Source organism: Eumetopias jubatus, unplaced genomic scaffold (genome assembly GCF_037043125.1).
Source record: "Eumetopias jubatus isolate StellerSeaLion01/CBP00866 unplaced genomic scaffold, mEumJub1_p1.0 scaffold_8, whole genome shotgun sequence".
Lineage (NCBI taxonomy): Eukaryota > Metazoa > Chordata > Mammalia > Carnivora > Otariidae > Eumetopias > Eumetopias jubatus.
The window spans coordinates 126,651,056-126,677,395 of NW_028274814.1; the positions used below are offsets into that span (position 1 = coordinate 126,651,056).

The 26,340-nt window shown below is 46.2% G+C and overlaps 1 protein-coding gene across 2 annotated transcripts in view; it reads left to right on the forward strand.

The window, feature by feature from the left end:
• RFX4 (regulatory factor X4) overlaps window positions 1-26,340 on the forward strand; it is a 134,099-nt gene that overhangs the window by 23,767 nt on the left and 83,992 nt on the right. For both annotated transcript variants that reach the window (XM_088025672.1, XM_088025673.1), the window contains exons 3-4: window positions 4,523-4,583; window positions 16,699-16,822. In XM_088025672.1, the coding sequence (XP_087881798.1) occupies window positions 4,523-4,583; window positions 16,699-16,822 (185 nt within the window). The remainder of the gene's footprint in view (window positions 1-4,522; window positions 4,584-16,698; window positions 16,823-26,340) is intronic.

Consider the following 26,340-nt stretch of genomic DNA (forward strand, 5'->3'; position numbering starts at 1 on the left):
ACTGATAGACCAGTTCTTGGTTAGTACCCTCAGTAGCCACCATGTGCTGAGCGTGGGGTGAGATCCAACCTTCACTCACTGGCTGCTCGACCACCTGCAAGGGACTCAGACTCACCAAAGCTCCGTTTCCTTATTTATAAAGTCGGACATAAGACTTCTTCATAGCACACTCGGGAGGAAACCAGTGAGATGACATACAAAAAGCGATGCACATCCCTGGCTTAAATACTTGGCCAATAAATGCTATTAGGGTTGTTAAGGTATTCTTTTTTTCATGTGTCTAGTTTTTAACATACTATATTTAATTTTCAAGCCATCTTTGTGATCTAAGTTATGATTCTCATGTTTTAGGGAAAGGACCCTCAGGCTTGGATGAGTTAAGGACCTGCTCAGGGTTCCACCCAGAGTTAGGGTGGGATTCAAACCTAGGTCTGCCTGCCCCCAAAGCCAGTTCTCTTTCCATTCACTAGTGTCAGAAATAGGCCATGATGAAGGTTAATTGGGGGAAAGCAGCTGACACAACAGAGACAGGTCTGACCTGCATGGGAGGCACTGGAAGGACTCCCCCAACAAGGGGCTTTTCTGGCTGCGGCCAGGTGGACCCCTAGCGTGCTGCCCTGGGCTCCGGGGTTTCGTCCTCCCAGCCTTTTCTCATGCTGCCTCCTCCTGGGACACCCCCTCCCTCTGAGTCCTCCTCTCAAAGTCTGACCTATCCTTGTAACAGTGAAGGACACAGGCCATAAGCCAGGGTGCTCTGTGTGACCCTCGCTTGTTTTAAGTTAGGGATGTGCGTGTTCTCGGGTGTGAACAAGAACATTGAAAACAGACTGGAGGTAAATAAGATTAAAACAATAGTTCTCTGTGTCGGGGCTTAGATTTCTATTTTCTCTCTATCTTCCAAAGTTAAAAAATGAACATGGATGACTTTTGCGAACAGAAAACAAAGTTATTTTAAAAAACCCGGACTGTGTCTTCAAGGTGCAGCTCAAATGCTGTGTCTTGGGAGGTTTGGGAGCTCTTAGCCTCTGTTAAGTTCATGTCATCATTGCCCCATCAGCCTTTCAAGGTAGGCATGATGATCCTCCTCAGTTTAAGAAACTGTCTGGAAGCTTAAAGAGAGTCATTAGAATGTCAGAAGAGTCCCTTTCCAGCTCCCTTCCCACACCCCACAGGGACCCAAGCTGTGGCCATCTCACTCCTGGGAGGGTGGCGTGATCTGATGGGTCCCCATGTCTTGGGCTGCCCCTCACCTTCTCCACCTTCCTTCCCCTAACTTGGTTCCACTGTCCTTGCCGTCTGGTTCCCATCTCTGGCACGTTCCGAGACTTAGAGCTCACTTATCACTGCTTCCAGGAAGCCGCCTTTGACAGCCTCGGCTTTCTCAGGCAGGCTTGCCCTTGCGTACCTGTGTCACAGCATTTATCACTTCTGACTGAACTTGGCCTTTCTCGCCACTGTTTGTCTTTCTCTTTCTCCAACCAGACTGAAGGACAGGAATCTAATTTCTTTATCCCCAGTGTCTAGCTGGAATAAATTAGGTATTCAGTGAATATTTGTTGAATTAATTAATATAGTCATTTCAATGGCCCTGTAAAGTGACCGTTTACAAATGAAGAAAAATGAGGGGTTTGCTCAGTCACGGCCAGTAAGTTTTGGCACTGATTCTAGAGCGTAGATCTTTTGATATCTAGTCCAGCTTGGCTGAAAAGCTAAAATTTAAAGAAGCAGGGAGGAAAAATTCTGCCAGTTCTAAGGGGAATGGAAACATTAATCATGGTCCAGCATAAGCTAAGCGGTATATTTAGGTTGTTTGTAGGCTTTTCCTTGTTTAAGAAAAAACTCAATCGATCATGTTTTTTAACATAGCCTTTTCTTTCTTTTCAATTATTTGCTTAGTATAATTTCTAGGAGTTGGGATGTGAGGTCAAGTGACTGGACATTTTAGATGGCTCTCAATATTATTGCCAAATTGCTTACCAAAAACTTTGTACCAGCTAGCACTACCTTCAGAGAAGTATGTGACTGTCAGTTTTACTGTTTACATACCAGCATTGGGGATTATCATTACTTAAATTTTCATTACTTTCAGAGATGTAAAGTTGTGCCTTATTATTTTCTTTTTATTTCTTTGTGAACAACTGAGGTCGAGTATTGTTTTCTCTGTCTATATTCTTGTAAGACTCATGTGTTCATGGTCCTTATTGTGCTATTTATTTTCTGAAGATAGTTGAAGGCATTTGTGGAAGGCAAACTCAAATATTTAATCAAGTGCCAAGTGGAAGCACTGTTAGGAGGAAACACAGAGATGACTAAGATACCATTCCTCCTTCTTAAGTAGAGTACTGAAGTTGGAGAGGATGTGGCTAAATTGTCCAACTGAGAGACCAGTGATGGGTTGTAGAAGAACAGTTAGAAGAACAGTTAGAAGAATGCCTGACTTGGAGAGTATCAGGGAGTGCTTCAAAGAGGTATTTATTCTAGGCTGGAGAGGCTGAGAAACATTTAGAAGGAACTCTAGGTTGACAAAGCAGTGTGAGCAGGTGGCAAGCCCATGATGTCCTGGGACACTTTGTCCCCGAGAACATTTCGTGTGAGTGTTTGTATCAGTTAGGAAGGCTTTGGTGGCAGGGAAGAGAACATCCAACAAAAAGAGGTTTTATTAACTAAGAAAATTTTTATTATCTCACAAAAGAGGGAGGCAGCTGTTTTGGGGGTTGGCTAATCAGGTACAACATGACACACAGAACCCCCAGTCCCTCCGCCTTTCCTCTCTGCTACCTCAATGTGGATTTCATCCTCAGGCTGCTCTCTTCCCAGTTGAAAGCTCGTTGCCTCCCTATCATGTCTGCTCAGCCATGTTCAAAAACAGGCCAGGCCAGACTCTGTCACCTGTTTGTTTGTTGCTTTTGCATAAAACAAAAGATACTTGTTTTTTCACAGTTTTGGAGGCCAGAAGTTCAAAATCAAGGCCTCCAATTCCTTTTTATTAGGGAAAAATATCTTTCCCAGAAGCTTCCAGAAAGCTTTTCTGTAAGTCTGAGAGGCCGGCACCATGTCACCTGCCACACGTACCTTATCAGTGGCTCGATGGGTAGATTTCAATTAATCGACATTCAGCTCTCTAGGATTCGAGGGGAATCACCCTCCTTGAACACATGGTCCCCTATAAATTGCGGTTCTGTGAATAAGCAAGAAGCTGAGTATGTATAGTTGTTGAATAAGCAACAGCAGTATCTGCCAGTGTTTATGAAGAGACATTTTATCAGAATTATACCAATCTTGATAAATTTTCATCAAGAAAATATTTTCTGAACTCAATGTTATTGGGTAATTTATTAAAAAATTTCTTTTTGCTAAGCATACTTCACTTTCTTCCACTTTCATTTTTGTCTCACTGAAATCTTCAGATCCTTTTCCATATAAAATTTACGCCACAGATTTATTTCCCTGACCATTTTACATGTTCTTAATAAATTTTGTTGATTATAGTTGTAGGTTTTCACATCATTAATTTTCTTTAGAGACTGTAATCCATACCGGTCTTCTTGGGTCAAATTTTGTGGCCCAAGAAATCTTATGTTGACTATTTCTATCAATAGGCTTTATTAGGAATTGGATGAAGCTAATTATATGTATTTCTCAGCTAATCCACAATGAAACTGTGAGCAGTTCTTCTTAGATGTAAAGATGGATCTGTTGTTCAGGTTGCTGTGTTGCGGAAGTCCGCAAACCAGAACCTCACAATCCAAATCTGGCCAAATGCCTGTTTTCGTAGGGCTGTAAGCTAAGAATCGTTTTTACAAATGATTATTTGTAATCTCTTCAAAGGTAGAGAATATGAACTTTGAACCCTAGTTAAGAAAAATGTTGCCTCCTCCCTCAAAACAATGTCATTATTCTTATTAAACCTATATTACAAAAACTGTACTCAATTACTATTACTATATTTTGAATTTTACCAATAAAACTTTGTGGAAATATATTTATTCTTGTTATATAAATATGACATGATATTTTTGATTTTGCCTCTTGGCCCCCCAGCCTTAGAATATTTAGTGTCTGGCCCTTCACAGAAAAAGTTTGCTAGCCCTTGCACTGTGATATTGCTTATCCTGATTCTCCTGGACACTTACACTCCCCCTCCCTTACCCCACACTCTTCTGCGGGGTTAACAGGAGCAAATGGTATGTTCTTAGGGTCCGAATCATAGAGTCAGGTGTCCAACTGCAGCTGGAAAAATAGTAAATTGGGTGAACACAGTCATATTGCTCAGTGATGAAGAGAAACGGCTCTTCAACTCTGACGAATTACATCAAAGAAAAATGCAAAGTGCTCTAAGAGTTTTCTGTACAAGTCAATTTCCCCTTTTGCCTTATTCACGAAGATATCTAACATGTTGGAAGAGCCCAACTGTTACTGCTTTCAGAGCATCAGTATTTGAGGTTTCCTCAAATGCTTGGGAGAATTGAGAGGCCCTTTACTTTTCCTACTGAAGGTCACTCCTTTTTCTTTCCTTTAACAGATGAGGAAAAAGAAAACAATAGAGCATCCAAGCCCCACTCCACCCCTGCTACCCTGCAATGGTAAGTTCATTTTCAGCAAGTCCTCTCTTGATGGGGTGCTCACGCAAGTGTCGCTTCCTACCCACAGAGCAGGGTGTCACTGGGAAGTTTGACATTGTCATGAGAACTTGACATCCAATAGCCCACATGCAATCAATTTAATTTGCAGCTTTGTGTAAAATACTCAACTTAGAGCCACACTGGAGATTTGGGTTTTCATATTTATTGTATTTGGGGGTAGATTTTGTTTCCCATCATCAAGACACTGGCAAGGACTGGATCCCACGTGGGTGTTATTCACTGATTTAATGGAATGCATTGTTGTGATTAATAACGTTGCAGCAAATTATAGAAACATAGGTCTGTTCGCCCCTACCAATGAGTCTTTAATGAATTCATACCCAATTGCAACTATACTACAATTATTTTAATATTAATAGCATGAACAAGCATTATCTACTTCAGTGGCTTTCCTTTTTTTAATATTTGGAATTCCTGGACTTGGTGAAATACTTAATGGATGTTGTTTAAGTGGTTGCTCTCATGTTTGAGGTTTACAGGTAAATTCTCCTCTAAGAGCTTCACTTAGAAATTGTGTTGCGGCTTTGAACACCAGAGCTGTCCACGCCGGAGATTCACCCCCAAACATCGCATCATTTAGGGCTGTTATCCCCCTAGCAGCCCAGCCCAGCCCAGCAAACTTGAGGGGATTAAGGAAGGAAGGGGAGGGAAAAGGGGTGGGGAAGGGAAGGCATGAAGAGCTCTTAGGTGCCAGACTCCATGCTAGGCACTTCCTGTATGTGTCTCATGCCTGGTCTCATTCTCACCATTCTCTGAAGTTGGTATTGTTATGCCCATTTCGCAGATGAGGAAAATAAAGCTTAGACAGTTAAGTCATTTGCCTGAATATACACAGAACCATGAAGTGGCACAGGCAGGAACCTGGCTGGGTCTCTTTAACTGCAAAGCCCCTGCTTTGGAAGAAAGGAAGAGAAAGAAGACTTGGGAAGGATGGAGAGGAGAGAACAAACGAGAAGAGGAAGCGGATGGGCTTTAATGAGCAAATCGCATTAGAGTCTCCTGACTAATCCGTGCACAGATGGGAAGAAAACAGCATGGGCGGGGGGGGGGGGGGGGGGAAGCGTTCAGGAGTGTAACTCAGTGTTCTCGAACGAGAAGGTTGCCTCGCTTGGCTGCAAGGAGAGCAAGGGTTGTTTGCAGGAGCTTGGTTTCCAGACTTCAGCTTGTTTCCATCCCTTTGTCCCTATATTCTTTTTTTGTCATTGCATTTGCTGCTTTTTGCTTTCTTTAGAATTCTACTCTATTTCCCTGGTCAAACCTCTGCCTGCAGCCTTCCCCCCAAATTGTGGCCACACAAGTTCCCATATTGCCAAGACATCTAACGAGGCACCTGTATAAAGGACTTTGGGCACAGGAGTTTCTAGAAATGTAAGGAATCGGCAGATACTCTGACTTTAATAACCTGAACGTGTTGCATATTTCAGAATAAAAAATGTGTGAAAGGGAGCGAAGAAAATCACCTTGTTCATGCCTATTTCTCTATGATTCTCGACATCTGCCTGGCAACAGTGAGCCGGTAGACAGTGCAGCCTCTTAAGTCAGACTGCCAGGAATGAACGCCCAGCTGTGCCACTCCCCAGCTGTGGAAACTTGGATGAGGTCCTTAACCTCTCTGTGCCTCAGTCTACTCACCTGTAAAATGGGGGGAAGGTGAGAGAGAGAGAGAAAGAATCCCAAGCAAACTCCATGCTGAACAAGGAGCCCATCTTAGGGCTTGATCCCACAACCCCGAGATCATGACCTGAGCTGAAACCAAAAGCTGGGTGCCCAACCGAGCCACCCAGGTGCCCCAACATTTCTCTTTGTTTTATTTTATTTTATTTTTAATTTATTATTATGTTCAGTTAGCCAACATAGAGTGGATAGTTAGTTTTTGATGTCATGTTCAGCGATTCATTAGTTGCATATAACACCCAGTGCTCATCACAACATGTGCCCTCCTTAATACCCATCAATGGACATTGCTCTTAAATAAAAACAGTCATGCTTCAAACCGTGGTGGAAGACATGTGACCTCCTATATAAAGTTGCACACGAGCAAAATTTTTAGAACGTAGTTTCAGCGCAAATACTTGGTCTCTCAAAAGGAACTGGACGCACCCTCCATTTCGCAAGGGAAAATGACATCATTCAGACTGTGTACCCTTTCTGCTCGGGCCACCAGCGAGTTCAGAGCTAAATCTGATGTTCATCTATTTTTCCATCTCTTTCCCTTGTCTGACTTTTTTCTCTTTCTTTCGTTAGCATTTTAGAAAAAGGCAAGACACAAATAAATTCCATAAACAGTTATTTTGTTTCTATTTTATTTACACAAGTGATATGTTTCCTCGTTTAAAAACTAAAACATCATTGACAAGGGTAACGTCCATTCTCTGTTGCAGTCCCTGCCCCCTCCTCTAGAGAAGCAGTGCTTGTGTGGTTTAGTCTCTTGTCTACGCATTCACGTGTATGTGCACCAACACAAGTTTCCAGTTGTGATTTTTAGAATTTTGTATTTCCTCCTTTCCAAAAGGAATGCAGACATATCGCACTAAAGATACTGTCCTCCAACCTGTCACACTGTATTGATCCACAGCTTGCTCTTTCCTCACTGGAATGTCCCGAAGCCATACCCACGTTAGTCCATGAAGAACAACCTTATTGTAACTGACCGCTGTGCACGATTCCACGTAAGACAGCAGCAGATAGATTTCGCCACTTGCCTCTTGACGGACATTTAGGTTGTGTCCAAATCTCATCTTCGCCCTTACAGACAGCGCTGCAGAGAACCTCTTCATGCCCGCCCCCTTGCACACCTGTGGGAATATTCTCCATGTTGGTGTCAAGAAGTAGAAGTGTTGGGTGCTCAGAAAATGTTAATGGGACTAAAATTTGCCTGCTCAAATGGCTTTGCCATTTTGTATCTTCACCCACAGTACAAAATTCTTAAAAAAATAAATAAGGGGCACCTGCCTGGCTCAGTTGGTTAAGGGTCTGACTCTTGATTTTGGCTTTGATCTCAGGGTTGTGAGATTGAGGCCCGCATCAGGCTCTGTGCTGGGCTTGGAGCCTGCTTGGGATTCTCTCTCTCTCTCTCCCTCTCTCTCTGCCCCTCCCCCATCCCACTCTTTTCTCTCTCTCTTAAAAAAAAAAAAAAAAAAATAGGAACCTAGCTCCACACCATTGCATCTCATTCTCTGAGGCTTGTGCATCCTTCATGCCATCCCCTCTCTGCAATGGCAGTGTGCAGCCCCACAGGACCACGAGGGGGTCAGGCCCAGGAAAGGACACTGGTCTCCCTGCCAAGGCGGCCCGAGTGTGCTGAGCTCTCTTGGGATGTTTGGCTTGTTTGGGGAATTGGGTTAGGAGCTACTTGCTTCTCCACCTTCTCCCTCCTTGCTATGAGCCCCCTCGCCATCGCCCTCGAGACCATCCCCGTTCTAAGAACAAATAATACAGTGGCCAAGCAGCCTAAAATAGCTGAGGCCATGTGATCTGGAGGCAGCTCCCAGTAGAAAACAGGCAAATATTGTCAAACGCCTTCTGCCAAACACTTTCCTGCATCCTCGGTCACGAGGGTTAGTAAAGCCCAAGCCGCTGGGGATGGTGAGCGCTGCTGGAATCCCGGCCACACAATAACCTCTCTTTAAGCAGAGGATTTAGAAGTGGGAAGCAGCCTGTTTCACCATCCTGGCCCGCTCGCTGCCAGCACATGTCCCCACCCTCTCACACACCTCCCATGTCCCCTTTGTCTCTTCCGGCTCCTTGTGCGCCAGTCAGGGCTCGAGGCGTCCTCCCTTTCTGCAACTTACAGAGGGAGGGAGGCCCTTCCCCAAAGAACAAGGGTAGAAGACCAAACTGTCCCTTTGTTGGGGGGCATTTTTTTCTTTCTTTCAAAAATATTAAAATGAGGTCTTGGGTGATGGGTGTCCTTTCAGTAGTTCAAATTAGTATGAAACAGATTTTGTGTTTCCCTTTAAAATGCTCCTGGAGGCCGGAGGTAGAAAGTTGGGCTTGGTTCTGTTCCAAAAAAGCGTGTTCAAGTTTTAGATCAGGTCACAGCTCCCAGACCAGAGTCATCAAGTGTGACCTATACCTGACGTTTTGTACCCATTTCTAACTTGATCCTTTATTCAACAGCAACATAGTATTATTTGCTTCCATAATAGGAGTTAGGCCACCTGGTTCTGGAAAGGGAGACGGAACAGTTTTAGGTCTGAAAACAGCCAGAGATGTCAGATAATGCCAGTAGGTGTGGCGGCGGCCTCCGCTGCGGATGGAGAGACAGAAGTCAGGGCAACATGAAGCGCGGGTCTCAGAGAATGAGATGCTGTGGTGTGGAGCTAGGAACCTATTTTTTTTTCAAGTATTTTGTGCTGTGGTTAAGATATGATATGGTAAAGCCACCTGAGTGGGCGATTTTGTAGTCCCACTAACATTCTCCTGTGTGCCCCCACCACTTTCACTTCTTGACCCCAACATGGCGAACACTCCCCTGGGTGTGCGAGGGGGCACATGAAGATGTTCTTTGTGGCCCTGTTCGTAATGGTGAAGTAGAGACGCGTAGAGACAGGGAAGAGATGGAAAGAGAATATCGAGGGGGGATGGCTTATGGTGGAGAACGGTGCCCAAATCACCTCAGCTGACTGTGGTGGGCACCAGAGCTCTGGTCTGCCCCCCCCCGAGCCCGGCCCTGACAGAAGCATTAGCAACAGTGCAGAACTGTGACACCATGCTGTTAGATAGTGCCACATTTTTGTCCAAAAAAAGGAGGGGGGACTTAAACCAAAAAATGAGCATAAGGATTCTAGAACCTGGCTAATCCCAGACTTTTCGGGAATACCAACCCAGTAGCTCATAGGCCAGAAACAGGTTATGGATTAGATGACTCCAGGTTCGGGTCCGATTCCGTCATTACAGCACACCATTAAGTTCCTGAGTCAGTCCGTTGCTCAGCGTCAGCCAAACCTACAGAGCAAGCGGGCTTGCACCAGGTGACATCGCCGGCCGAGCTCTCTTGCTCCTCGTGAGAACCCTGTAGAGTCAGCAGGACTGTCACCCCTGTTTAAAGAGGAGGAAACCAAGGCAGGCAACTGCACACAACAGAGGGTCACAGTCTCACTCCACCGAGCAGGGGAATGCCTGACCCCCAAGAAGGCCCCCAAAGGGGAGGCAGATTCAGCTAAGGCCCGGGGGGATTACCAGACCCACCTGAACGTGGGTGTTTGGTTGGTGTGTCTGTCCAGCAGCAAATCGTGGACTTAACTGCTATTGCATAAAATGGATTGGTTTTGTTTGTTTGTTTGGGCTTTTTATAGCATCAGCCTCAGACCTGGCCAGAGCCAGAGCCCACCATTTCGTACGTATTTATTGTCTGGTGGTGTTCCCTCTTTGGTTCCCATCTTCTTCAGATCAAGTGTCAGCTTCCTAAAGGTAATGGCAAGGATTGCGTGTTGGTGTTCAGTGCTGCCTTCTACAGTGCCTGGCACGTAGTAGGTGCCCAATAAATGTGTGCTGACTCGCTGCCCCCGTGACTGTCAGTCCATAGCACCTAGTGAGGGCTTTAGAAGCCTCGTACCTGAGTTCACACTCCAAGCCAAGCTTTTCCCAGCACAGTGACTTTGGGCATTTCACTTCACCTCCCAGGCCCTCCGTTTCCTCCTCCATGTCATGGAGTTAATATTACCCATCTTGTGTAAGTAGCAATAGCAAATATGAATATCCCTGACACAGTGTAAGCACTGGAAAATATAAATCAAATATGTTCATATGAATCAGGGTTTTTCTTTGATCACCCACATCTTAAGATTAAAAAAAAAAAAGCTTTTCTGATCTGTGCAAAAGTCTGATCTGAGCACAAGTCTGCTTTCCTTCCTTCCCACCACCTCGCCTTTTATTCCTTCTGAAGTGTTGGGTGACTAGGAACTAGTCAGTTCCTTCTGAAGTGTTCAGGGCTAGGAACTATGCTAATACAAACAGGGAATCAGTTTGGTTCCTGCCTTCAAAGGACTGTCAGTCTATGATGTAAAACCTTCCTGGGCCACCATAACCTAGAATAATACTAACAGGTGTGCTTATCTGGGTCCCCCTCTGCCAGCTGGTGGGCTGCAGGTTGTACGGGGATTCTTGTTTAGTCCCTCTGTGGCCTTGGGAGATGGGTACTGGTCTGTGTCATTTTACCGAGGAAGGAGGCAAGAATCTGAGAGTTCAAGCAGCACCGCTGAGACGAAAGCATTTGCAAGGGGCGGAGGCAGGATTTAAACCCAGCGAGCGCTGTCTCTGAGCCCAGTGCAGTTTCTCAGGGAAGGCTGTCGGAGCCGGGGAAGGATGCAAAGAGCGGTGGCAATCCGCAGCAAGTGGTGCGAGCTTTAGGGGCAGAGGCTGGGCCTCCTCTACACACGTCACTGGGTACCAGGGAGGTACCCATTGCATTACTCTGCATGCTATTGAGTGAATGAATACATGAATCTGGCAAGGAGGAAGAACCGATGAAGAGGCCATCCTCGGAGGGGGCTGGGTGGGAATTCAACATAGTGTCAGGGGAGAGAAATTCGAGCTGAGCCTTGGAGGGGAGGCACAGCAGAGAGGGTCCCCTGGCAGGGTAGGAACACCATGGAACAAGGCAGGGGCATGTGGCAAGATCAGTGGCCCCGTTGGCTGGAGAGAAGTGTATGTGCAGAGGAGTGGGTCGAGAGAAGCCTGGAGAAGTAATCAGGGGTCAGATGTGGGGGCCTTAGCTGCCAAGGGAGGGAATTGAGGCTTCTCCACGGACACAGAGGGGAGCTACGGATGGCTTTAGGTTCCCGTGTGGCCTCTGATTGCTTAGCAAGTTTGTTTTCACAGATTCTTCCGTCTCAGATGGCTCTGACAACCTCAGTAATAAGTTAATATGTTCAGCCAAGTTTTTAAAAATCTTGCTGTCTAATCTTCTGGCAAAATAGAAGAGAAAGTTTCTATTATAGACATGTCTGCAAGGACCTGGGGAGTGGAGACTCTGAACCGAAAGCTCATGTGTACATAGAAGAGAACAGGTTGAAAAGGAGAACAGCAGGGACAATTATGCTGGGTGCCGAAACGTTTACTCTTCATTGTAAGGTGCTGATACAAAGCTTCCTCCCGTGCCCCGGGATGCCGCGGGCCGAAACCTCGTGAGGAGGTGTCTTTTTCAGACTGTATACCGCAGATAATGACTCCTGTTGGCTCTAGACTGAGTTCATTATCTCCGCATAATAGGATGGGCTCAATTCAAATATGATCAAGTTATTAAATAGAAGATGAGAAAATGGAAGAAGTGGGGAATTTTTTGGTGATCATTAAAAATATCCAGGTATAATGGAGTATTGTTCACCATGTCAGGCTAATGATGTCCTCTACAAGTAAGGAGAAAAAGGGGAAATTTCATCAGATATGAAGAGAAATAATTAACTGCCTTTCTTTCTGCCATGCCTTGGTCAGCGAAGCAGACATTCCAATTAGCAACTTCAGTATACACACGGACCCTCTGGATTTTGTAAGGGGGTTTGGGGAAAGGTATCATGACGCTCTTTCTGTGGAAACTCATCAAGCATCAAAGTTGCCCTGAATGCCAGTTACATCTATTCACTCGTAGAGCTTATTAAAATGCTTCATAGTCATAAGCCACCCAGATACCTTGAGGCGAAGAAGCTCTGGTAAGAGGAACAAAACGTGGGTAGAAACGTACTTATTTAGAAGGCTCTGGCCTTTGGCAGGTAACTGCTTAATTAACTCAGCCTGTGTGAACTGCGACTTATACCCATGTGGATTCAAATAGTTTGTGGCTGCTATGGGTTCATTTAATGGGATGTATTTTAACCTTGGTCTTCTATTTTAATGCTGATCCCTTGGCTGTACTTAGTGAGCAAACAAGCCACAGGAACATCAAGTAGAAACTGAGGCACAGGGGGCTTAAGTAAAGTAGCTAATGGGAAGGGGAGCCAGGAATTTACCTGGGAGCCTGTACTCTTTAATACCACATTATCCCCACCCCCCATAACTAACTCCCTTGCACTGCTTAGTCATGAGGAATAGGGTCCCCAGCCATGCACTCAGCCCAGTCAGTCACCTCAGAGCTTGCCTAGGTTGCTCCCATCCATCTCACATCTGGCAACATGAGAACCACACCCTAAATGTTGTCTCTGTCCCCATGGCTACTCCTTCAATTCATGCCCCATCCCTTCTTGCCTGGACTCTTGCAGTAGCCCCTGACTGGTCTTATTTGTTCATTCATTCATTCAACAGATACTACTTAGTCAGCCACCGTGTGCCAGGCCTCACTAATCAGCCTTGGCCTCCTCCCATTGAGGTGCCACAATAACCTTTCCAAAGAATGAATCTGATCAGGCCACAACCATGCTTAAGAAAACGTACTGGCCCCCTGTCATTTTAAAGGATCACATGGCTTTCATAAGATGAACTCTGAATGGCTTGAAATGCATGCATGTTGAATGTACCCGTGGATTTTTCTGGCTGAAATTAACTTTAGGAAATTGTTAGCAAGGATAAGCAAAAAGAGATATTTTTGCCCTCCCCACAGCTTGTCCTGCACAAAGTTGCAGCTGCCCAAGTTGTGTGTGTGTGTGTGTGTGTGTGTGTGTGTGTGTGTGTGCGCATGCACGCGCGCATGCATGCACTAGACTGGAAAATGTTCCGCCATAGTCCAGAGAGTTGAAATCAAAGCTTGGAAAGGAAATTGCTTAATAAGACTCTCAGTAGTCTGAGATGAAACCTATGAAACTTGCGTGTTTTTTGTTTTGATTGTTATATTCTTTTACAGTCAAACCGTTGCTGCCTAATAGAACATATTAAGCTTTAAACTAATATTAGTGCCTGTTGTTATTGATGACACAGTGATGACTTCTGCAGCATCCCAGAAACACTCTGCTCTTCCTGCCTCTGAGTCTTTATTTTTTCAGTTCTCTGAGTTCTGCTCCATCACCCCCTGAAAATAACACTTTTGTAGTAACTCTTGAACTCCAAGCGTTGCCAAACTCCTATGCCAGGCCGTATTCTCTTGTGGGCACTGAAAGATTCTCCATACCCCCTCTCCCATGGTTTCTTGTTTTTAGAGGCTCCTCTGCAAGCCCGTTCTCTGCTCACACCATTGTCTGCATCATCCAAAGTACATGCTGTGTGTCTCTCGTCCTCACTGTTCTCACCTGGAACCCCCTCCATCCACCAGAGCAAGGATACTGCAGTGGTTTAGAGTAAGACTGTGCCAGTTACTGGCTGCATGACCATGGGCACATGAGTTCCACTCTCTGAGCCTCAGTTTTGTCATCTAAAACATAGGTGTAGTACCTACTGTATATGGTTATTGTGAGGATGGAAAGAGATACCAGATATCCAGTGCCTGGTACCCGGGAAGAGAGCAACAGATGCTAGTCATTGTTATTGTCACAAAGTTCAAATCCCAATTCATCCACAAACCTTAATCGTCTCCTCTCATCTACACAGGAACCTCCCCACCGTCGACTGCACCTGTCGTACTTAAGTATTCCTATTTCTGTGCGTTATTCGCCCCCATTAGGCCGCAAAGTGAACTAGGGCATAGGCTGTGCCTTACATCAACACAAGAGCCTACAGGAGCCAGACAAGGATCAGAAAATAGATTAGGTGTCAGAAAAGGAGGGAGGAGTGGGGACTCTGGCTAACTCGAGGGCACACCTACCTCTGGCCAATTATTGTCATACGGGAATATGGGCTCAGCGTTGCCAGATCTCAGCCTTTTCAAAAGAAGCTCGATTCTTATGTGAAGTGTCCTGAATTTTAAAAGTTGAGCCAACACTGTCTTCAGGTCAAACAAAGAATGTCTGTGAGACCCCCTGTTTGTGAAAGCTGTCGTATTCAGATGGCCCGCACAAGTTTGTGCATAAGCTGGTTATTTGGACCTCTGAACTCACTTTTATAGAGGAACAATGCTGTGAATGGCATGCAGGGGTCTAGGCTAAGCTAGAAGGCTGATTCCCATTCATAGCAGACCTGAAGCCTAGGACCGTCCTAAGAAATTTAATCTCTGTGTGAAAGCATTTTCCCGCAGGGAACCACATGTAGAGTTCTGATGTACTATGTTAGGGACACGTGTACTAGAATGTAAGCCCTTTCAGGACAGGGCCTTTGTTTTGTTCACTGCTATTTCCTTAATGTTTAAAACACTGCCTGGAACTCAATAAATATTTGTTGAATTAAAGATTACCTGTGTCTTTATCCATCTACCCACCAGTAGTCTGCTCCCTGTATGCAAACAAGGACTGTATTTCTCACCGTGGCATCCCCAGCACTTGGCAGGTGGTAGGAGATCACTGAGTATTTGTGGAATGAATACAGAACTGCAGTGATCTATCCATCAAACACTTATGGAGCACCTGCTGTGTGCTGAGGACTATGCTGGGCTTCCAGGATGCAGGAGTGAATCAGACACCATGCCAGTCTCCAGGAATTAGGTCACGCAGAAAGGATTGCATAAACTGTTTCCTGGAACGCTTCTAAAAATGGTCAGGAGTTACTCAGCTGTCCCCTTCCCAGAAGAGGGGGGAGTGGGTGAGATGGTGGGACCATTCAGCACCAGGCTTCTTCATTCATCTGAGCATGCCTGGGGTTGAATTCATTGGTAGGGTCTGGATATGAAATGATTGAATTGATTTTCTTTCAACTGCATGTAAGAATGAGCCAAAAAAATGGTGCCCTTTCAAGTGGGCACCTCAGGAGGCCGCGTCCTCGGTCCACCTCACAGTTACAACAGCCCTGGACCATTTCTTTGGCAAGTGCCCCCAGAGAAGCTAGAAGCCATTTGAGGATATTTATTTCACTGCTTTAGAATCATGCCTTATTTTTGCTCCGCCTTCCCACCCAAAAATGTTTGGGGTGAAACGGTTTTTCCAGCCACTTTATCCCTCAGACTTGGTTCCAAGTGACTTTGGGTTGTTTCCTAAAATCCAATTTGTGATCAAAAGAGAAATATTTTCTGTTGGTGAGTTAATTGAGCAGCATGTGCCCCAGGCTCTAAAAGCGGCAGGCCCAAAGAGAAGTCCCCAAATTGTCATGTGCCCCAGCAGTTGTGTTGGAAGAAGTGTTCAATCTTCCAAAGTGTCTATGACAAAGGGGGCAGGATTCTTTCTGATGCCTACACTCTGGTGTTTGGGTTAAAGAGGGGGGGAAAATGATAGACTGTGTCTAGCTTACTTTTTTATGCCCAAAATCTAGCACGGATTCTGGACATCTAGGCACCCAAAGAGGTTTCATGGAGAGGAAAAGTGGAGGATGATGAGGTCCAACATTGACATGTTTATCACATGTCTCACCATGCTGGCTTAGGTCACATGTTACATCTGATTGTCATGTGATTGAAGGCGGTCACAGCCAACACCTCCAAAAGGAAACTGACGTCTAAGGTTGAATAACTTGCTCAAGGTCATCAAGCCAGCAAGTGACAATGCTGGGGTCTGAACCCTATGGGAAGCCCCCACCCTGAGCCCCTAACCGATACTCATTGAGAAGGTGACGGGCTTGGAAGCATAATGATCCCAAAGAGACCAAGTGGTTCAGCCCCCGCTGTGGTCACAAAACCTCCCTTCAGCCAGTGGGTTTCTGGCTGTCCAGCTGTCTGCCTTCTCCTTGGGCAGTTGTTTTCCCATGCCATCCCACTGCGCTGCTCTCATCAGCAAGGAGGCTCCAACACTGTGACCCCTATTAAAATGGCTGTATAAGCGAGGGTGCGGTTCGAAGCTCAGCTGAATGGGGTGCCTACAAGCTCCTGTGTCATTTTTTGGAGTTTGGGGGAACCTGATCCACGCAGAATGTGGCCAGACCAATGACAGCCCAGAAGAGAGGGACCGGGAATTTGAGCCGAAAGTGACCGAGGGTCATACCCACAGGGGCCACGAGTCCGATCCTGCTACTTACCAACTCCATGCCTGACCTCAGGCAGGTTGCTTTGTCCTCCTGGGCCTTGGTTTCTCCATCTGGAGGAAGAGTTCTCTCCAGGTCCTCCCCTGGAGGAGGACTAGAAGGCACATACCCTTCTTGCTTGAGGTTTGCTCACTGAGCATTTATTCCACAGGCTGGAGGAGAACTATGAAATTGCGGAGGGGGTCTGCATCCCACGCAGCGCCCTCTACATGCATTACCTGGACTTCTGCGAGAAGAACGACACCCAGCCTGTCAACGCGGCCAGCTTTGGAAAGGTGAGTCCGGCCACCCCACGCTTATTCCTTCTCCTCCCCTCTTCTAGGTCATTTATGCACAGTTCCTAATATTTTTAACATCTTCATTGCTTTTGTTCTTAAGTTACCAAAATAAATAGTTTGGTAACTTTGCTGTAAGAAGTCCAAACACTTATTAACAAGGTAATATCAAGCCGAATACCAAAACGAAGTAATACCAAAGTATTAGAAATTCCAAACGATTCAGACAGGTCATAAAGTAAAAAGCGAACGCCTAACTTGAATTTCCTCAATACTTAATTTGCGGAAAGTGGCTTCTTTCCTCCGAGAGGCCAGTATTAAACTCCCAGGCGTGTTACGTGTGTGTCAGTGAGCCTGCTTGGCTTTGTAACATGAAAGCCTTGGAGAAACTGGAAAATGGCCTTACATCATTAGCTTGGAGGTGTGCAGGTCCTCTGTGGGGAGCGGTACTCTTTGTAATATTACTGCAGGTCTGGCTGCTGTCTGTCCATCTCATAATAAAAATATATCCCACACTTCGGGCTATGTCCACAAAATCTCATTACCGCTGATCATTCAGGTGTAACAGACCGAGGAACGCTCTTGGAGCGCTCTTCTAAGACTAATCTTTTGTTTCTTTGATAGATAAAAATAAAGGTTTTCGGGCGCCTGGGTGGCTCAGTTGGTTAAGCGTCCGACTCCTGATTTCAGCTCAGGTCATGATCTCAGGGTCGTGAGATCGAGCCCCACGTCGGGCTCCATGCTCAGCGTAGAGTCTGCTTAAGATTCTCTCTCTCTCAGGTGCCTGGCGGGGCTCAGTCGGTTAAATGTCTGCCTTCGGCTCAGGTCATGATCTCAGGGTCCTGGGATCGAGTTCCACTTCGGGCTCCCTGCTCAGCGGGGAGCCTGCTTCTCCCTCTGCCCCTCCCCCTGCTTATGCTTTCTCTCTCTTTCTCTCTCTCTCAAATAAATAAATAAAATCTTTAAGAAAAAAAAAGATTATCTCCCTCTCCCTAAGCACCTCCCCTGCTCTAAATAAATAAATAAATAAATCTTAAAATTATATATATATATAGGTTTTTATATCTTTAAAATACCCAATTTAATTTGAGTCAGTACATCCAAACTCTTCCTTCTTTTATTAGCTTCTTTTTCCCATGTATAAGTTTCGCTGCATCTGCTCACAAAAAAGTGTGTTTTGCACCAGATTCCTTACCAGTTTTCTGAGTGCAGGCATAACAAGGATTAAAGTGGCAGAAAGAGGTCAGTGTATATGTTTCACGAATTCCCTTTTCAGACCCCCAACCCAACAGATCAATCATCAGTGGGAAAAGGGGGATAGAGAGCAGTGTCAGGCCTGAGCCAACCCCACCCCCCAGGAGAGTTCAAAACCGTGTGGCTGAGAATTAGCTCCACCCGGTAAATGGGAGGATGCCCCGTTGTGACTTAGGGGGGGGCATATGTTTTTGTGATGCATACATGCTATTTCTTATACGTGCAAATAATTGTTTTAAAAAGTCAGTGGGGAAACCAGCTTTGCCATTTCTTTCATTCGTTTCTTCAGTCCATCGGTGTCAGCCGAGAGGGGCTGAGTGGCAGGCACTCTGTTCTGCGGAGACCCAGGAGGGAATCCGGTGCGGGTCCCACTTGTGGAGAGCCTCAGAGTCGAGGGAGGGAGTCGGTGAGCCCCTCAGTGGGTGTGAGAAGGAAGAACACACCAGGAATGCAGGGGAGACTGGAGCTTTGTCACAAGTCTGGGGTCCAGGGACATTCACTCACATCCACACTCCCTCGCAGTGGCCCCAGTGGAGAGTCCAGATAAAGCCTCTGATGGAGGGATAGGTTGGGTGAACCAAAAGATCAAGCATGCTAACTGTCCTGGACTCATCCCTTAACTTCTCTGAGCCACCCTGACCTAGGACTCTTTCTTCTGCATATAGCACCTCTCTCTACCTGTGCTGTTCAGGACAGTAGCTGCTAGCCACATATGGTTGTCTAACTTAAACAGAGGTAAAAGTTCCATTCTTCAGTGACACTAGCCATATTTCAAATGCTCACTGGCCACATGTAACTAGAGGCTATAATACTGGACAATGTGGATAGAAAATTCCATCACCACAGGAAGTATTATCGGACAGCCCAGTTCTGAACCCTTGTGAACCAGCAATGAAACTCGGAATCCCCTTGCTTTGCACGAGACAACCTGCAGAAAGCATCTGTGATCCTAGTAGACTGAAGTTTGCAGGAGGGGGTTACATCCCAAACAGTGTCCAATAGAACGGGTATGCCCATCTCAAGCCTCCCCACCACACTGGAGGCTCCTGGGGCCTCCCCCTGCCGGTTCCCCACAACTGGTCCCAGCCCTCTCTGCTCGTCTGCCTCCTCTCTCCCCCTCCACCACCTCCCGCTGCTCACTGCTCCCCATCTTCCTCCTTGGGACAACCTCCACCAAATTGCCTCTGTTCTCTGATCCTTGTTCCTGCTGACCTCTATGCCCCCAGGTCTTATTTATACCAAATGGCTTTTCAAAATCTTTTTCTAAATAATAACTTTTTCTCTTCAAGAATTACAGTGCCAGAGGCTTCGAAATAGTCACTAAAAAAGACAGCCAAACTCCATCTTATCTTCGGTCCCAAAGCAAGGACATATTCCAATGGTATTAAAAGCACAAATGCAAGAGCTCTTTGTGGGTACCTTGCCATCAATTCCAAATGCACTGGAAATTGGGGCTGTCCTTCCAGCCACAGAGGACAGAAGGAGCCCGCTGAGGGTTTCCGCACTGAGCTCGTTGAACTGAAATCCCAGCCATGCTTGCCCTTCCTGAGGGCTCCCAGCTGCAGCTGCCACCCCCCCAACCCCGAGAGAAAGGGACTGGTTGTTCTGTGAAGCCTGGGGTGTAATCGTGGGCAGTCTTCCTTTGAGCAGATCCATCCAAACTTTCGATTCATCTATGAACTTTTAACTCTGAGTAAGCAAGGTTCAATACTTCGGCTTCGTGTTTAGAGAAAAAATGTCACCAGTGGCAGCTTCCCCCCACCCACCTCCCTACCTTGCAAGTGGGCTGAGGTGAAACGGGCATCAGCCGGGAGGCTCTCCCCTGCTGTGGCCTGGCTGGGATACTGTCCTTGATAAAGTGAGTGGAAGGCAGCAACTGTTTTGCTGCAAGTAAGATCTGAAAGAGATCCTCTTTCCAGCACTGTGGCCAAGCTCCATAAGCACAGGCTTCCAGTAATACCGTATTGACTTTGGGTCCCAGAATTAATTTAGGCATCGCAGAGAATGCTGAAGATTTGAGCCAAACTGGTCTTGTGCCTGATTTTCTGTTGGCCAGGGTAACGAAAGCTTGGAGTCACTGAACTTTTCTGAGCTCCCGTTTCCTTACTTCTACATGGGAGTAATCCCCTCCCCAAATTACTCTAGGGATAAAATGAGACATTGTTTATGAGAGCATTTTTAAGATTGTAAAGTGTTCTACCAATAGAAGGCACCATTATCTGAAACTGGCCTCACTCCATTCTGTCTCCTCTGTTTCCTACCGTGCTTTCCTTTCCTTATAGCACTTACCACTGTCCCAGCTGTTACCTATACGATATAGCTAATATATTACATGTTATATGGATAGTTATCCATATGTCATTGCCTATTATTCTACCACTATATATTACAGATAATATATATTATTATATAACTATCTTATACATATAACATAACGAAAAAATATATATATATGTTGTTGCTTGTGTTTTACTTGCCTCCTTCTCTAGAATGGAAGCTCCACGAGGACTTTTTTGTTCACTATGCATCCCCAGCTCCCAGAATAGCCCCTGGCACATAATAGATCTTCAGATATTTATTGAAGGTTGAATGACTTATGTTATGGCTGTTTGCCAAGGACACTGGAATCATTTGACATGTGTATTTGTTTGACCTGTATGATGCCCATATGAAACAGGCATTATATCCATTTTCCATTAGCCTGTTTGGTGAGCAGGGATGAACTTGTTCATTTATCTGTGGAAACTGATTGTATTTTCCCATACTTTGAAGGGCCACCTTCAGAGTCCTCTGTTTAGCCTTCCTGCTCTGTCCTCTGATGACATCACAGGGAAGCCTCACAGCATCCAACCATCATTTTGGTCTTGGTTAGAAAATTAAAACTCATTCTCCGCTATGAAAAAGTTCCATTCAGTCCAGTTTAAAACCTCCATTTGTGGGCGCCTGGGTGGCTCAGTTGGTTAAGCATCTGCTTTCAGCTCAGGTCATGATCCCGGGGTCCTGGGATCAAGCCCCACATCGGGCTTCCTGACTAGCGGGGAGTCCACGTCTCCCTCTGCTTGCTCTTCCCCCTGCTTGGGCGTGTTCGCTCTCTCTCTCTGTCAAATGGACAAATAAAATCTTTTAAAAAGACAAAAAACAAAAACAAAACAAAACAAAAAACCTCCATCTGACACAGTAGTCAGAGCCTCTCCCTTCCTGAGGCTCAGGATTTGCTCTGTGGAAGAGGGGCATGGTGGGCTCTCCCTCCGTCCTCTGACTTCTCCAGGGCTGGGGCAGAGGGACGTTGGAGGAAGGTGGGAAGAGGAAAGTCAACGGGAGTCATTTGGACCAGCTGGTGCTCTGTGAGGGCTCCTCCAGCTAGTGACCTCTGCTGGGCTCGCCATCCATCTGCTGGGGGAGAGTCCAGTCATGGGTTTGGGGGAGCCCCATGGATGTCCATCCACACTGGCTAAAGGGATGGGTTCTGCAGCTGACCTTCCCTTCCGCCACCCACTCCCAGGTTGCTCTTGTTCCTCCACTGAGGACTCACCCCGTGGTTCTGTTCTTGTGTTGGAGGGTTTTGACCAGCTCATTGCATACCTCATATTACACCCTGATTCTCAGAGACACCCAGATGAGCCTCCACAAATGGAACTAGTGTATGGAACAGGCTGAACTCAGTGGTGTGCACACAGAAAGTGACTTTGCTTTCTACCACGTTATGGCCAAACCTCCTTCCCTGACCCCTGATGGTTTCATGGCAGGTTTAATAGCTTTTGGGTTATTGATTATAAGAACAAGCCTCTTTTCAATAATTTAGACTCTTTTAGACATTAAAGTCCAGTCCAGTACTTCAATCAGAATCTGCAGCCTCAAATCCACTCGAAAATGCCTCCCTGAGCCCCTCAGCCTTGACTGCATGTGGCCTGGGGACCTGCAGTGGGGAAGGGGAGAGCCTGGTCTCTCCTTCCTCTCTTCCCTGAACTTTTCCGCCTGCTGCTGGTGTCTGCAGGCTTGTCAGCTTGAGAAAAAAATACTTCCAAAATGGTAACCTAGTTTTCCAGCAAAAGCAGTAAAATAAATTTTACAGTGGAACTGTAAATTGAAACAAACACAAGATCGTAGGGATCAGTTGGCCTGATACGTGACATCAGACCCAGCTAAATTGCCCAAGCTTGTTAATAGATAATTCTTGGGGTGCCTGGGTGGCTCTCTTGGTTAAGCATCCTACTCTTGGTTTTGGCTTAGGTCATGATCTCATGGGTCATGAGATGGAGCCCCACGTCAGGCTCCAAGCTCAGCAGGGAGCCTGCTTGAGATTCTCTCCCTCTGCCCCTTCCCCCACTTGCTCACACTCTCTCTCTAAAATAAATAAGTAAATCTTAAAAAAAAATAGATAACTCTTTTTAACAGATGTTAGAAGTATTTAGCTATATCTAATTATGAATGCAGCATTCACAGACTTTCTATAAAATTAATAAAAATCACAAACACATAGGGCTTTCTAAGACCTGGCACTGTTGTAAGCATTTTACATATATCAGCCTTCTCCAAACTACTCTATGAGGTAGGAACTGTTTTTTACCCCCATTATAGAGATGGGTAAACTGAGCCCCAGAGAGGTAAGGTAATTTGCCCAAGGCCACACAGCCAGTAAGTGGATATGAACCTGGGAAGTCTGGCTCCAAGAGTCCATGCACTTAAACTTATCTCATTTACCCAGATCATTTATTTTGGGGGTAGGGTGTGTATGTGTGGAGGCGGGAGGTGGGTCTGTGCAGAGAACAAAACAGTGGGCCTTTGGGCTTTGGTGTAGTCATTAGCAGCCACCTGGCAACCTCTTAGATGATGGAATTTGGGAGTGAAGTCCTGGCCTCTCTGTCTGTCAGGGGCAAGTGTGCTGGTCTTCGCAGTTGAGAAAGAACCCCTCAAATCTTGCCCCACCCAGGGTTCTGGACACTGGGAACCCCGCCGCCAGTATTCCCTATGCTGCTTCCCCCTCAACATTTTGGTTCCCCCAGTTATTAGATATTCATTGACCTCATCCTGTTGTGGCCCCAGCCCTGTGCGGGCAGGTGGAACTGGAGTGAAGAAGACAGTCTGTCCTCAAGGGGATTGGGCTGCAGAAGGGTCATATCCCCACAGGAAACCACAGAACACGATGGCGGATGTGCCCCTGAGCTGGAATGCCCATGAGTAGAGGGGCACAGAGGGGAGACTGCTGCCTCCTCGGGGTGGGGGATGGGCGACAGCCCAAGAGCGGGGTCACTCTGGGAGGAGCCCCAGACACCCAGTGTCATCCTCTCCCCACCTCAGTCCTTTGAGATCCACAGAAGCTGAAGAGGGTGTTTTAATGTCACCAAATACTTCTTTCTCCTGGGACTCCACTGGTCTTTTGGAAACTCTTAGCAAAAACTCTACCTGCACGAAGATGGAGCATCTCGGTGCTTAGCAGCAAGCTAAGCTTTTTCAGAAACAAAAGAGGGCCTCAGATCTCTGAGCCAGAGCACGTCTGTGACATACAAACAGATTGCTTTCCAAGAGTCTGTAACATGCGTTGCTGAGAGGTTGAAAGGCAAAAACACGTCTTCTTCAACAAAACTTTGTTTAGGTTCCACTGTGGGCTATAGGCCAGGAGTTTCCAATAATGCCAGGTGTGGAGTCCTGAACTTGAGGATCTATCACCCTTACTCTCTGCACCTCAATCCCTCCATCTGTCACATGGGAAAGTTAGTCTACAAACATACGACAATCTCTCCCACATAAGCTGGAAATACTTTGCAGCTAGAAACCATAATGGCAGCATCTTGTGTACTCCTCACGCAGCCCTGTGAGCTAGATGCTGGTTTTGTTCCTTTTGAAAGACGACATGGCTGACTCCAGGCCACTGGAACCTTCTCCGTGAAGTAAATCCTGGGTGGAAATCAGCAAGTGGATCAGTTAGGAATTGTGTTGGGGCTGTGGGTTAAAAAAAAAAAAAAATGCCCCTCTCTGTCCCCAAACAGTGACATAAATAAATGAGTGGTTTTACTTTTCTTCACGTAGAATAAGTATAAAAGATGATAACCTGGTGCTGGCATTAACAGCTCTAGAAGAGCATCAGGGACCTGGGGTCCTTCTCTTTCGTGCTCTGCATCAGACGTAGCAGATGGCTTCCAACTTTGCATCACCTCATGGTCCCAAGTGGCTGCTGGACCACAGAGGCTATATTCCAGGCAACAAGTGGGAAGAAGGGCTAAGAAGAGAGAGGTCACAACTGCAGCCACATCAGCTGTCTTCAGGAGCCTTGCCAGAGCCCCGCCCAGTGATCTCCCCTACATCTCGCCTGCCGCCCTTGGTTGTCAGGGAAGCAGGAAAATGTAGACCATTGCCTCCTGGAATCAAAAATTAGAGTTTAGTTAATAAGGGAAAAGGGGTAAGCAATGAGCCGTTTTATCCACATAAGGGCACTTTAAAAATCCATTGTATTCTTTTTTTAAAAAATTGAGATATAATCGACATATATTAGTTTAAGGTGTACAACATAACGATTTGATATATGTGTATATTGTGAAATGATCACCAAATAAGCTTAGTTCAAATCTACCACTACCCATGGCTAATGATTTTTTTTTATTGTGATGAGAATGTTTTTTTGGTGATAAGAACTTTTAAGACCCACTCTCTTAGCAGCTTTCAAAACGTACAGCAAGTATGAACTGTAGTCACCATGCTGAACGTGGTGTCACCGGGATTTACTCATCTCCCAGCTGGAAGGTGGGACCTTTTGACCCCTTTCCCTCATATGGCCCCTGTGTATCCTTCTATGTGTCACAACTATGAAATGGAAGCCAGGATCCTGAAAACATGTACAGACTACTCTCAAATGAGGAGCCCAGGGGAAGCAACAGAGGTGGCACAATGTGATCACTTACGGCTGCAGGATGGTAACGGGATTTATCGGTCAGCATTGTCGAACGTGTCAGCAAGAGGCAGATTCGTGGGTGGGCACTAGACAGCTGTGACACAGTGTAATTTGAATACGTGGAGAGGCCAGTTAGCCTCAAAACTGCATGTCCCCTGGAGACTTGTTGATGTCTCAGAATCCTCAGTTCCCTTCCTCGAGTCTGTAACAATGCAGCTAGAACTGAGCAGGATAATTCATTAATCCATATCGGTTACTAAGACCTCAAATTAAAGGAGTTTAATCTATTCAAGGGACTTAGAGATTGGTTGGTGAGACCCAACCCCCTTCCTTTTCTAGCTGAGGAGATGAAGAGAGGGACTGAGTGGTTTTCCCAAGGTCACACGTGCCGTGGCAGGGCTGGGGCTGCGGGGTGGGGGGCACTGGGGGCCCACTGCTGGGTGGGGACACCAGGAAGCAGTAGGGACGCTGGAGAAGGGGAAGCTGGGGTGCCGGATGTATAAATGGAGTTTATTTATAGCCTGCCTTTTCCCCATGAAGACTTGAGGTAATTGGCAGTTTGGGCTGTTGGGTGGCTCTTCCTTGAATATTTGGCTCCTTCTTCACGGCTGGCCATGCTTGAGCAATGCTGAAAAACGTCCAGCGTGTTCTGGGCACCCGTGCTTGGGGCAGCTGCATATACCTGGAACGAAGACGGAACGAAAGTTTGCTCTGGCTTTGCGAGCCTGCCCTCTTTCCTCGAGAGTCCTGACAGGCCGCCCTGGCCCGGGGTCACGCGCACACCTGTGCGGGGGCACCAACAAAGAAAAAGGTGCTCTTGAGGCATTCGGATCCTTCAGGAGTGGTCTCTCTCCAGTTTTCAAAGCAAACCATTCAGTACATCGATAGAGTTTCCTATTCAACTTTAAATTCTCGGGTATGTTTTTCTTCACCTTTAGTACCTGCTGTGGAGTGTCCTTGTCAGGAGGTCTGATTTCAGCCCAGATCCCATAGTTTGATATTTCAGGTGTCTCGCGTGTCATGCCGTGTGAGAGAGCTCAGAAGTCAGATTGTGTGGGCTCGAATCCTGACTCCGCCATTTACCTGCTGTGTGAGCTCAGACAATTTCTGAATTGCTCTGGGCCTCCGTTTCCCCATCCACAAAATGGGACAGTGACGGCAACCATGTGGAGAGTTGTTGACATGATGACTGTCAAAGGGGCTTCCTTGGCTCAGTGTCCGGTAAATATAAACACTCAATGCATGTGAGCTGGAATTATGATTTTGGTTTACCATGGCAACATCTCATGACTTTAATACATGTTTTTAATATATCACCACTAGCATCGATGTTTCGACTCTTCCTTCTGAACAGTCTTGAGAACAATTGTTCTAAAAA